Source organism: Drosophila bipectinata, chromosome XL (assembly GCF_030179905.1).
Source record: "Drosophila bipectinata strain 14024-0381.07 chromosome XL, DbipHiC1v2, whole genome shotgun sequence".
Taxonomy (NCBI): domain Eukaryota; kingdom Metazoa; phylum Arthropoda; class Insecta; order Diptera; family Drosophilidae; genus Drosophila; species Drosophila bipectinata.
This window is the reverse complement of record NC_091734.1, coordinates 16,135,272-16,148,670: the sequence shown is the minus strand read 5'-3', so window position 1 is coordinate 16,148,670 and position 13,399 is coordinate 16,135,272. Positions and strand designations below refer to the sequence as shown.

Sequence of the window (13,399 nt, the reverse complement as noted above, 5' to 3'; positions counted from 1 at the left end):
GGTCACACTAGCTCTGTAGCCAAATAAAGAGCGGTTTCGCTAGCACACGTGTGATAGCGGATTTTCGTCGTCAGAGTACTAAGCTTAATGTTTTAAAATATGTATTTAAGATTAATTATATTTATCGTTTTAATTTTAAGTATTTTTTGGTACTATAGAGACCGGAATCAATGTTGTTTATCAGCGGTCTCCGGGCCTCTCACAGATGGTGGTAAAATTGAAAAATATGTGGAAGGTTGTCAACGGTTAAACTTACAAGAAAAATATTACCATAAATCCCTAGACCAATAAATATACAACCTTGCTGAGCACAAGAGGTTTCTCTATCCTGATTGTTATTAGGTAAGAAAAAAATATAATGCATGAAATAGCTCCACGCTTAATTTATGCTTACTGCTTTTAGGAGATTAAAAATTACTCGTCTATTTTCCCAGACTAGCGAAGAAATAGATCTTGCTTAATCCTTACAGCATAAAAACTTGCTTATTAAAAAAAAAAAATTATTTTATTTTAAATTGGCAGTGTTGCCGAAAGTTTCTTCCTTAAAGATTATATTTTATAAATTAGTCCAATTTGATTTTTAGTGGTTTAAGAAACTAGATGCCTCCTTGTTTTTGAGTGTCTTCTCACCAGAAGATTGTAGCTTCACCAAAGAGTGAGCTCCACCAATCAATATAAGTCCCAGAAGGGGTAGTTATTGCCTTTTAAAAATGTTTTAATTCAAGCTCAAAATAAGCAGCATAAAATATACGGTAGTGGTCTGTAATTGTAAAAAAACTGTATTATTAAGAAGTTATTATAGAAAAGAAGTATCCGTTTTATTATACTCTTGCAGAGAGTATTATAATTTTGGTCAAAAGTGTGCAACGCAGTGAATTTAATTCGATAAAATCTGACGATCGTTTTATCAAATTATTTATTTAAAGATGTATTTTTCAATTTAAATGTAGATAGGGACCTGTAGAAATAAGTGTTTCTCATAGTTAATAGTACGTTCAATTTGTAGGCCAATACCATACTTTTGCGGAAATGTAGCTCATGTGTCTGTACAAGTGTAAGGCTGATGTAAGAGTGCGCGCGAGAAGAGAAGCGAAGCGATGCGAGAAGCGATGAGCAAAGCGAAAAGATGTCAGAGTGAGAGCTTTGCGAAAAGCCAGCTACATTGTTCTATTTTTTAGTTATTAATGGGACCGTGATGGATTCGAAAAAAGATTTTTTTGCTTCAAGTGCAACACTTAACTTTGTGTTAAAAAGAAAAAAGTGGCGTCCACCCGCTTAACTGCAGTAGGCACGAAAAAGGCGAGTTCAACAATTTATATAAAGCCTTGCGAAACCACCCAGAAATGTTTTTTAACCATTCACGGATGTCTATTTCGACTTTTGACTATATATTAAATAAAATTGTTAGTCGGTTGGAGAAGCTTTGGCCAAATTTTCTGAAACAACCCATACTGCGAGTTGAAGCGATAAAGCAGGTTGCAAACAGCTCTCACGCTTTGCTCTCGCTTTATCGCTTGAACTCGCAGCTCGGTTCGCTCTTACTCTGGCATCTTTCGAGCGATCGCATATGAAAAAGGTTGCAGTGGTTTATCGCTCGTTTTCGCTCAATATTATCGCATCGCTTCTCACGCGCACTCTCACATCAGCCTAACTTAGGTTGCCTAAGTCTTTCTGTATTCGACATAAAACGCCTATTACACGCAAGACACATTTTTTTGAATGTAATCAAATAATGTAAAGCTTTTGGTGCACATTAAAAAAAGATGCAGAAAATCTTTCTTTCAAAGCTTTATTTTATGATTTTATCCTGGTAGTCATCGTCTTCGTCTACATCGTTAAAATTTTTGATTATTTATTATTCCTTATTGGAGGATCAAAAGTACGTTTAAAACGAAATTTCTTTTGTATAATTTTGTATACCCGGTATTCGTAGAGTACAAGGGTATACTGTATTTGTGTGAACGTACGTACATATTTATTTCTTAAAATTTCTATTTTAATCTACATCTCTCTGCAGCACCAGTACAGAAAAACTTTTTTACTAAGAATAAGGTAAAAGTATTAAAGTTAGAAACCCATATTGATTACATAAATGTTGATGTATGCATCTTTTCATACCCTTTCTGTCTGTCTGTTTCTACGCAAACTCGCTTCGCTCTTACTCTGGCATCTTTCGAGCGATCGCATACTAGTCTCTCATTCTCAATTTTTAATTTATTAGCACGCAATATACATATAAGTAAAAACAGTCGGGATCGACCGACTGTGTATTATATCTGACATATAATTTTATCGAACATGTTTGGTGTTTGTGGAGTTGTAAGCATTCTATTGGATAGTAGGAAATTGGACCATAAAAATGAATGATCGGAAATGACCCAACTTTTGTGTTTTTGAAGGTAATAGGTTAGGACATTCTACAGATTATATTTTTGGCTAATTAACTCATCCGATCTACCCAATGTCACAAGGATGTGGCAACCAGTCCTTAATATTTGATTTTTTTCCAAAGTCGAGTTTTCTTTACTTCGAATTTGTTAGACAGAACTTTTTTTACACTAAACCCTCTTAAAATTAACTAACAACCTCCATACATATGTATGTACTTTATTTGCTTAACCTTAAAACCTTGTTAGTTAATTTTGGAACAAAGTTAAATTTAAAAACATTGGATATCGCAAAATAAAATGGAAAGATTAGAGACAAGGCAACCTTTATCGTTATCCCGAGGCAACCTTTCAAATGGATATAGTAAAATTTTCAGTCTGAAATGAGGGACTATTTTACCAAATGTATGTTTTTCCGGGGACGTTGGTTTTCCAAATTAAGGGTTGTTTGGTAAAGAAAACAAGCATAATTATATAATTTATTTATTCGCTGATTTATTTATTATTCGTCAAAGCTAACAAATCCTTGTTAGCTAATGTAAATTTCTGCAGGTTTTTAGAGTACTAATTAACTAATTATTTAATAGAAAATAGTGGGCGTGGCAGCTGGCAGCCGATCAGATTTCTAAAATTTATTCCGAGATTCCGCTCCATTCTCTCCAAAATAACTAATAGGAAGGACAGTGTTTTCAATGATATCATTTCCGTAAATTAGAATTTTATGAACACTTGCCGATATTGGCAACCAGGTGTATTACTCAATGATTATATCGGCAATCCTATAACAAAAGCAGCGTGCCTTCAGCGAGATATGTTGCCCTTCGCATTAGGAGGTAGTTTTGGCCGACCTACTGGCTTCTTGGTTTTGGGAAAATTTATAACAGTTTTGGAATTTTGCCAAACTGCATTTGCCAAACTGCATGACTTAAATTAGAAGAGCAACTCTTCCACATTTGTGTCAAGCAGTAGCAAAATTTTTTACTCGCTTGGTCTACGATATCGCTGTACTCTTTAAAATTCACTCCTGAGATGGAATCTTTAATAAAACAAGAAAGGAAAGCTAACTTCGGGCGGAGCCGAAGTTTATATACCCTTGCAGTTAAAACCTATATCCGGTCGCAAACATCGGATATAGTTGGCCGATCCTTATGGGAATATAAACATATAATCCAATTTATTACAATACAAAGTCTTAAAAAAGTCCCATACTTCTATCTTCAAACATACCAAAGTTTTTATTTCTACCAAAAACCATTTCCGATCGTTCAGTTATATGGCAGCTTTAAGATATAGTCGGCCGATCGTTACGAAATTTGGTAGGTTGGATCAACTGACCAAATAATAATATAAATCTGTAAAATATATATAATATAAAAAAATAAAAATATACAAAATACAAAATACAATCTGTACCAAGTTCCAGCTTTCTATCTTCAAAAACACGAAATTTGGGTCATTTCCGATCGTTTAGTTATATGGCAGCTATAGGATATAGTCGGCCGATCCTTACGGAATTTGGCATGTCGTATTATTTTGCCAAAGATAGCGCTCATGTAAAATTTGACTTTAACTCTAAAAAAACCCAAGTTATACCATTTCCGATCAATCAGTTATATGGCAGCTATAGGATATAGTCGGCCGATTCCGGTCGTTCCGACTTATATACTGCGTGCAAAGGAAAGAAGGGTGTGTGCAAAGTTTACAGTCGATAGCTTTAAAACTGAGAGACTAGTTTGCGTAGAAACAGACAGACGGACAGACTGACAGACGCACATACTCATATCATATCAGGAGGTGATCCTGATCAAGAATATATATACTTTATAGGGTCGGAGATGTCTCCTTCACTGTGTTGCACACTTTTGACCAAAATTATAATACCCTCTGCAAGGGTATAATGAAAGACAGCATTCTCCTTCGCGTATTTGCTTTGAACCATTTCGCAAACAAATCTGTGTTTGCCAAATTGAGGTTATGTCCTAAAAATGAAAAATTCTCGCAAAATCGAAAAAAGTGGTATTTTTAATTGGATTCATTCGAACAAGAATTTAATTCTCTACAACATACATTACATTTCGTGGATGGACTCTTCTGGAATCACTTTAAATCCCATATGGAACATGAAACTTTATCCAAAATATGCATTGCCAAGGCTACTTACATTTTTGCTCTATTAAGGGGACACCACGATTTTATTCTACAAATGACGATCACAAACATATAATACATACCACACAGATTGGAATTCATTTCAAAAAATGTTGTAATATTGTTTAGCTTTTTATTTTAATATATATTGCAAATTAATATGCAAATATTTAATGTGCAAATTTAATATTGCAGTCGCGTGTGCTTTGCAAATGCAACAGCTGTGTTTTTCAGCTGATTCCTTTGTTGTGGCGCCCTCTGTTGAATTTCTGTTATGCAACACTAAAGATTGGTAAATTGTGAATGCGTTGCACTGAAACTTATTTTAATTTTCCGACTTTCAGAAAATGGGTTTTGTTCAAAAACTGGTCAAAATCCCCATAGTGCCTATGGATAGAACTTGACATTACATTACATAATACCATATTTGTAAATGTAATTTGCATATTTGTGATTGAGACCTTGGAGTCAGTTCCCAACAATAATAACTATTCTTTGATTTATTTAGTTTACATGACTTCGGATTCTGTGTGCTTTTCCGAAACGGAGGATCATTTGTTTCAGGATTCGCCGTCAATCGTCGGAATATACGGAATAAGATATTCCCGGTTTATGTATATAATTAACTAGGGTTAGTTATAACCTTGCAGAGGGTATTATAATTTTGGTCAAAAGTGTGCAACGCAGTGAAGGAGACATCTCCTACCCAATAAAGTATATATATTCTTGATCAGGATCACCTCATGAGTTGATATGAGCATGTCCGAATGTCTGTCTGTATGTTTCTACGCAAACTAGTCTCTCAGTTTCAAAGCTATCGCGTTAAAATTTTGCAACACACCCTTGTTTCCTTTGCACGCAGTATAAGTCGGAATGTCTTGGATCGGCCGATTATATCCTATAGCTGCAATATAACTGATTAATCGGAAATGCTGTAACTTTGGTGTTTTTAGTTAGAGAGTTTGGATTTTGCATGAATGCTATTATTGACAAAATAATACGACATACAAAATTTCATAAGGATCGGTTAACTATATCCTATAGCTGCCATATAACTGAACGATCGGTAATGACCGACTAATGAAACTAAGTAGAGATTCTATTTTTGGTCAGTTGATCCGAGCTACCAAATTTCATAACGACTATATCTTATAGCTGCCATATAACTGAAAAATCAAATATGGATTTGGTCAAAACACCAACTTTGATATTTTTGAAGATAGAAGCTTTGTATTTTTTTTTTAGATTTTGCATTGTATAAAATGGTTATGGTAATGTTTATTGTAATAAATATTATATTATGGTTATATTCAAAAAGGACCGGCCAACTATATCCAATGTTTGCGATATATATATCCGGGTTTAACTGCATGGGTATATCCACTTCGGCTCCGGCCGAAGTTAGCTCTCCTTTCTTGTTTATTATTACTTTTATTTCCAAGGAAAGTTTTTTCAACTTACAAACTTAAATATTTGGGATGATTCGATAGTTTCTTTATTGCACAAGCACACACTGCAACACATAAAATAAAATGAAAAAAAAACCCTTACTTTAAAAAGTACTGCTGATTGGGAGGAGTTAGGCCCTTTTTAGAGCTGTCAAAGCCAAGTGAAGAGAAGGCGTATTCCTCGAACGGGGCGGAGTTCGCATCTTTAGACCCCGATTGAGGCCTCTGCTGGATAAGAGATGGAGGCCCGGAGTAGAAGTCGCTCTCGCTGTCGTAGTTCACCAGAAAAGGCGGCGATGATTGATCGAAGTCAGAACCAGTACTAACGCCAGGGACACTGCCTGTAGCAGCGTTTGCGTTTCCAACCCCATTAATATCTGCGTTTGCGGCAGCCATATCCCCAACGTCCTCGGGGCCGCTTGCCGTTCCTGCCTCTTCTCCCGCTGCCACCGCCAGAGCCTCCACCCCGCCCCCGAGCACCTGCGGCCTAGAGAAGGTATCTGCAAAGGGTCGGAGAGAATCCAATTGTACGGCAATTAGTTAAAAGTGATCGAATTTTACCAGTAGGTTGTGCGTACTGATAGACAAGGCGATCTCCCAGTTGCGCCGGTCGTCGCTGCGGCAATGGTTGTTGCTGCTGCTGTTGTTGTTGCGGACGAGGACGTGGCCGCGGTCGGGGCACTACCCTGGGAAAATTAGGCGCTGTTGGCGGCGAAGACGGGGCGGCTGGGGCATCGTAGTCGTAGTCATAGTCGAAGATCGGAGGCTGTGGCTGCGGCAGCTGCTGCGGTGGCGGCGGTGGTGGCGGGGGTGCTGGCGGAGTCCCCACCGGCCGTGGTCCATAGTAAAAGGCTAGGGGGCGTGGTTGTGGCCGCACGCGCCTGGTTGGTTGCGGCGCTGGTGCTGGGGGCGGTGCCGGAGCTGGAGTCGAAGCCGGAGCCGGAGGGTCCGCATAGTCGTAGTCGAAGGGCAAATAGCCGGAGGCAAAGTACGGGTGCCAGATAGGTCGGCGGCGCCTTGGAGGAGGTGGTGACGGTGCTGCAGTGGTAGTAGTCGTGGGCCGCCGCGTGGTACGCGTAAGGTTGGCCTTGGCCGCGGACAGCTGGGCGCTCTTCAGCAGCACATTGCGCAACAGAAGGCCAAAGTCAAGGGTGACGGTGCCGCGTTTCTCCCTAACTGCAGAGTTAGAGGAGTCCTGCGGAGCCGAGAGACCTACGCCTCGTCCGAGGAGCAGCGCCAGGAGCAGGAACAGTGGCGGAAGACAGGATATGGGCGTCATCCTATAGGAGTCGAGAGCTATGCGCTGGCTGGACCGCTCTGGAGGCTGTTTCAATAAGAACTGGAGGTGATCAGTCAGCCGTTCCGTTGTTCAGTTGCCTGCCTTGGCTCGGCATGGCTTTGGCCGAGCCTGGGCGTCGTGGATTAAGTGCCCCAAAATGGACAAGTTAGACAGGTTAGCTGGCCAGGCCATGCCTCGTAATCTCGTGATTACGAGACCCGACACCCCGTCAGCGAAAAACGACTAACGACGAACGTCGGTTATCAACGGGTTCTGTGCGTGGCAACAATTACTTTTGCACTAGTTTTGCGGTAGTTAATAGATCGTCAGTGGACTCAAAACTATGCATAATGCTTAGCAGCCGATGCATATTCAGACATGGCGCGGTCGTGCACGGTGGCTTCGACCCACCAGTCGTATGAGCAATTTGCCAAATTCTATATCAACATTTGGTTATGTCATTAACCTCTCATCATGGACCTCGCGCACAGCATGTTCCCACGGACACTGCCCCAGTAATAGTATCCAGTATTACTGAACTTTATCCCTATTCATATTTTTGATTCATTTCCTCTGACTTATTGACTTACTCTGGTTATTATTTCTATTTGTTTTATTTCTTGTGTTGTATTTCATGTGTTCTGTCAGTCTTACTAATTTTAAAACAGATTTTTTTATAATCTGTTGACTTTTTAGGTTTTAAGAGCTTTTTTCTTTTAAAAAAATTGGCTTTCTCTACATGGAGAACAAAAGTAAATAGAAAATAATTTATGTAATTATTCCTCGTTAATTGTACCCTCCTTCGTTAATTGCGTTTTGTCTGGTTTAATGGGCACTTAAACCACTGTGCGCACAAGTGACTGTCACGATTTGCTCTCATAATAATATGAATTTCGATTTCTGTTTAGCTGCGGCTGTTGAATTTGATTTTCGAGATATGTTCAGATCATTTCCACAGTAATTAACATAGTTTCGTTTTTTGTGTTAAGTATTGGCTCAGCTGAGTTTGAATGAGTTTCCAGCCTCCAGACAATGGCAACCTTTCGCTTTCCACTTGGAGGCGCACCTCCACTTCGAGTCGGGAAAACCAGTCCGGCGGCCACAAATTGCACACAGATTGGACGGGAAGTGCGGCGGTCTTTGCTGCTTGGGCCGTTCTGTATGCAGATGTGGAGTGCAGGCGGGGAGCCGGTTGGAAAGGCAGTGCTCTGGTTGACTTCGTGCGTCGGGCTATTTTTAACCTTGATTTCCCGGGCCCCCCTGGAGCCGCGTGCTGGACGGCTCGACGGCTGCCGAGTTGCACAATCCAGAGACGCAATACTGGCCAATAGCCAATAATGTGTTGCAAACCTGTCACAGATATTAGGCACTCCCCTTGCAGCCGGGTCGGGAATCTGGTGAAAAGTGAAAATCTATTGCGTTTTCCATTTCCCACGACACGTAAGCGGGTCCAAAGCGCAATTTGTCGAATGCTGCCACTTGGATATTGCATCGCACATATCCGAGTCCGTCCAGTTGTCGGTCATCGCTTGTCGGAAGGCAACATGCTTCGAAAACAGTCCATCAGTTTTTTGCAGACAGTTTGTCTGTCATTTCTTCTCATTTGATATGCATTCAAAGTGGGTTTGATTCCAAAATGAGCAGGGAACTCATTCGACTGGAGGACATTCCAAACAGTGGTTGGCGTTAGGGGCTTCATTGCGAGAACTATTGTTTGCGGTCTGTGACATACAAGTAGCCCTTTAAGAACAGGTTAAGTGTTATGATCCAAAATATAATTAAGTAAACTCCCAACCTTCTGAATTCGAAAGTCCCAAAGTTATGGCCAATCGATTTAAATTATAGGAAATACACGTTTAAAACACAATTAACAAAATTGACCCTCAAACGCAGTCTATCTGATTAAATTAATATTCAGAAGTGCATCCTTTTATTGGCTACATCCAATTAATAGGCTACCAGATTACTGTATATACCAGATACCAGGTACTTTTTTTTAATAGAACTAAACTTTCAAAGTAGATTCTCCAAATAAAATGATGTTGCATAGTTTTGTGGGTTCGGAACTAAATATTAAAAAAAAAAAAACTTTAGAAAACAAAACGTCAAAGTATATTCCTAAACTGGCGTTACAGAAGGATGTCATTTGTGAGGAAAGCGCGTGGCAACTTACTTGAACTGCGTGGCTATTGTAAGGGTCGACATACAACGACATACTATAATTCAATTTATAAAAAAAGTAAGGAAAAAATTGTATATATTTATATATTTATAGTATATATGTATATATATTATATTATATAATATATATTTATAGACATATATTATAGAATACTACATGAGGTATAAATTGAAATAAAAACCGAACCAAGGAAAACGTGGCGCCCATTTTAACATTTTTAAATTCATATCAAAAACCAAAAACTGTTTTATTTTAAATGGTAAAAATAAAAAGATTAAAATAAGACGAAAGAAAATTAAATTCAATCAACTAAAGGTGTTAAATTAAAAGATGTTACAAGATAAGTAAACATTGCTATTCAAAATATTAGGAGCTTATCAAGGTGGGTGCAAAACGGCGAGAAGCTTTCACACTGCTCCTCAATTTATAATTGACCCAATACAATAAAGACCCCAACAAGAATGAAGCGTCTCTTTCGCTTTTAAAATGGGTCGAATTAGACAGTTGCCTACAATTTTACAGTAGATCTTAAAAACTTTGTATCCCAGCCCCTGGAACGATACTAATGACGATTGAACGACCTCTATAATATTGTGAATTGTCGGATTCACAGCACTAGTCGTCCTCAGATCCCTTAACATTTTGAAGTGACACCACGGACAGCTCAGAGTCCCACCCGTAATGCTCGCACCGGCCACAGGTACTATATGAACTGTGGACTTATTTTTTTCTCGTAATTCTTGTCCCTTTTTTCCTTTGGGAGTGTGGCCCATATGCATGTCCCCCACTCTCCTTAACATTTTGATTTTTTACTTCCATAAATGAAGTTTCTTTTGAGATTGATGGGATTGCTTCCGACTAAGTATTCATTTTTTTATAGTAACCGAAAAGTGCACGTAATATGTAACATATCCATTGGTAAATTAGGTCATCTTGGTTCACAATGCGCTTTGAATCCCAAGAAATCACTGTTCTATGGATAAGGATCAGGATCACCTCATGAGTTCATGAGCATATGTACGTCTGTCTGTCCGTCTGTCTGTCTGTTTCTGGGTTTCCGCGAACTAGTCTCTTAGTTTTAAGCTATGGACTTCAAACTTCTTTCTTTTGCACGCAGTATATAGGTCGAAACGGTCGGGATCGGCTGACTATATACAATAGCTGCCATATAACTGATTTATCGGAAAAAAATAAATTTATTAGCGAATAAATTATTTCGCTATTTTTCGCAAAATAATACGACGTACCAAATTTCATAATTGGCCGACTATATCATATAGCTGCCATATAACTGAACGATCGGAAATGGTATTTGGTAAAAATACAAACTTTGTTTTTTTGAAGATGTAAGCTTAGGACTTTTTTTTTGTTTTATATTGGAACAAACTGGTTATATTTTGATAGTCTCATAAGGATTGGCCAACCATATCCGATTTTTGCGATATACCATATATCCGCTTTTAACTGCAAGGGCTCCGCCCGAAAGTTTGATGTTCGGTATTGGACAAATACCTGGTCGAAATAAATATTGGGACACTTTATTTTTTTTTATAAATTCGTAAATGATTTTTAATTATTTTTTTTTTTTATATTATTTGTAAATATCCAGAAGAAATTCATTCAAAACAGATAGAACTTTTTTATTTTACTGATCCTTTCCACGAAAATTGATATTGTTATGTTAGCTCCCTTAGAAATAATTATTGGGATACTGTATAGAAAATAATTTTTAAAAAATTTATAATTGCAGAAAAAAGATGTATTTTCTTACCTAATAGTGGGTATTGCCTCCGTGCTTTGAAATGACTTCAGCCAAGCGTTTAGACATTAAATTAGCCAAATCCTGCAATGTTTTTCGTCGATATTGGCCTATTCTTCGGGTTTAGGTCGGGACTACAAGCTGGCCACTCCAAAAGTATAATTTTTTAATCCACAAAAAACTGCTTTGACACTTTGGATACGTGGATGGCGGAGTTATCCTGTTGAAACATTAACTTTTTCTCAAAACATGTTTCGCCAAACGGTATCAAAACGTCGTCCATTAGTCTTATGTACATCTGGCAACTCATTCGTGTTAATAAAAAACATATAGAGGATCTTCCGGCGTCTCCAAGTGCGGCTTACACAAACACTCACATACACAAACACATAATACAAACCATATTGAAAAGTATTCATTTCAAAACTTTTGATTTTGTCCATAAAATTTTCAGTATTAAGCGTTTTAAAAATCGCACCAAAAAATCGTAAATTGTTACCATCAACAGCTGTTTTTAACAGCTGTTTTCTTCGCAGTGGCGCCATCTATGAACATTTCTGGTATGCAACATTAAAAATTAATCTATTGTGAATCATATGCAGTTAAAATTATTTAAATCCTTTAATTTTCAAATTGGTTTTTGGCCAGAAAAAGTGGTCAAATTTCCTATAGTGCATAGATCACTCGGCTCGATAGCTGATATAGTCTAAAAGATTATTTGACCCATTCGAAATTAGGGCAATAACCGATAGAACCGTTAGAAGTTACCAACAAATCACGTCTTGTTCGGCAGGTGAAGTACTTTATATGAAACTACGTAAAAATATATGAGAAAATTTCCTGGGCTGATGATTAAGTTAATATACTATAAACTTTATAGTACATACTTATCATTTTTGTCCAAATGATAAGATTGCAGAAAGTTGATAATATAACCCGTTTTTCATTAACCTTAAATTGTATTTCTCTTCTAAATGTATATTATGTATGTAGATACAGGTATGTTTTTTTAAAAAGTTTATTGAAGATTGGATGAATATTTAGGGTCTGATTTATTTGGGCTTAAAAATACTACATGAGAAATACAACGCTATGCTTTTTGGCCAGTTTCTATAGTAGTTTGAAATTATAAGTATCGGCGGAAGATATACTAAATTAAACGTTAAGGACTTTTTTAAGCGAAATGTTTAATGAAAGCAACGGCTACAATTAAAAAAAAGCATGGGGAAATGCCCATAACCATAATTTAAGAACCATAAGTATTTAAAATTGTAAATTTTTAAGCATTCGGAAGAAATGTATTTTAGCAGTAAACTGCATGATCAACTATGCTTTGCCTTGAAAATTGTCAACTCGTCCGGAAAACTCAGTTAAGAACATTACTAATGAATAACTAGTACTTTGTATACGACAAACAGACGAAAGTCTACGTAAAAATTTTAACAAAACATTTCTGCGGATCACTTTTATTCAAAATTCGACACAACATGCTAACAGCAACGCTCTTCCGCCCGATGACTTTCTTTGGTCTGGGATTGGGGGCCCTTATGTTCCTGGGATACTGTGTCTACTTTGACCGGAAGCGGCGGTCGGATCCCAACTACAAGCGGCTGGTACACGAGCGGCGTCATCGGCAGCGGTTGAACATTATGCGCCGGCGCGTGGCCGATAGTGAACAAGTGCCCACGGAGTTCGACCCCAATGACCAGGCGGCCCTCGAGCTTTACTTTCTTAGCGAGATGAAGACGGGCGAGGAACTCATCAGCCAGGGGCACATGGACGAAGGCTTGACACACTTGGCCAACGCCATTGGGTTGTGTGCTCAGCCGGGGAAGCTCCTGGAGATTCTCCAATCCACCTTGCCGGAGTGTATCTTTCGGCCCTTGGTGGCGAAGCTTCTGGAGATGCACCAACACAACTAAGCTGGTCGTCGGTCTCCCACCCTTTTCTGACAAATTCTCTGGCACTTAGTTCAGCATAGTCATGCCAACCGTTCCCAGTACAAGTGTGAGCGGTGTTTACATATTCTGGTCAGTGACTTCCATTGCAGCAATAAATTTTTGTTTATTTATTTAGCAATAATAATTGCAGCAATAATTTTATTGTTTATTCCTTTGACTTGAGCCTTTTAATATATTGAAATACATATGTATTATATTACATAAAGATAAAAATATTACATTATTAGATTACAAT

General features: G+C 38.2%; 2 protein-coding genes across 2 annotated transcripts; one reads left to right on the top strand and one right to left on the bottom strand.

Annotated features, from left to right (window-relative positions):
* Positions 1–6,082: 6,082 nt before the first annotated feature.
* LOC108119333 (uncharacterized) lies at positions 6,083–7,305 on the bottom strand. The gene is made up of 2 exons (XM_043211173.1): positions 6,545–7,305; positions 6,083–6,483 (listed from the first exon to the last, which is right to left on the bottom strand). Exons 1-2 carry the CDS (start codon positions 7,260–7,262, stop codon positions 6,083–6,085), a joined length of 1,119 nt encoding a protein of 372 aa, XP_043067108.1. The 5' UTR covers positions 7,263–7,305.
* Positions 7,306–12,690: 5,385 nt separating this feature from the next.
* LOC108129907 (mitochondrial import receptor subunit TOM20 homolog B-like) lies at positions 12,691–13,125 on the top strand. Its single transcript, XM_043211172.1, has one exon. The coding sequence runs from the start codon at positions 12,691–12,693 to the stop codon at positions 13,123–13,125; it is 435 nt and encodes a 144-aa protein (XP_043067107.1).
* Positions 13,126–13,399: the final 274 nt, after the last annotated feature.

Coding starts and splice junctions, on each gene's coding strand:
- LOC108119333 (XM_043211173.1), bottom strand. CDS start 7,262: ATGACGCCCATATCCTGTCTTCCGCCACTGTTCCTGCTCCTGGCGCTG. Junction 6,484..6,544: donor TCAGTACGCACAACCTACTG/GTAAAATTCGAT, acceptor GACCCTTTGCAG/ATACCTTCTCTAGGCCGCAG.
- LOC108129907 (XM_043211172.1), top strand. CDS start 12,691: ATGCTAACAGCAACGCTCTTCCGCCCGATGACTTTCTTTGGTCTGGGA.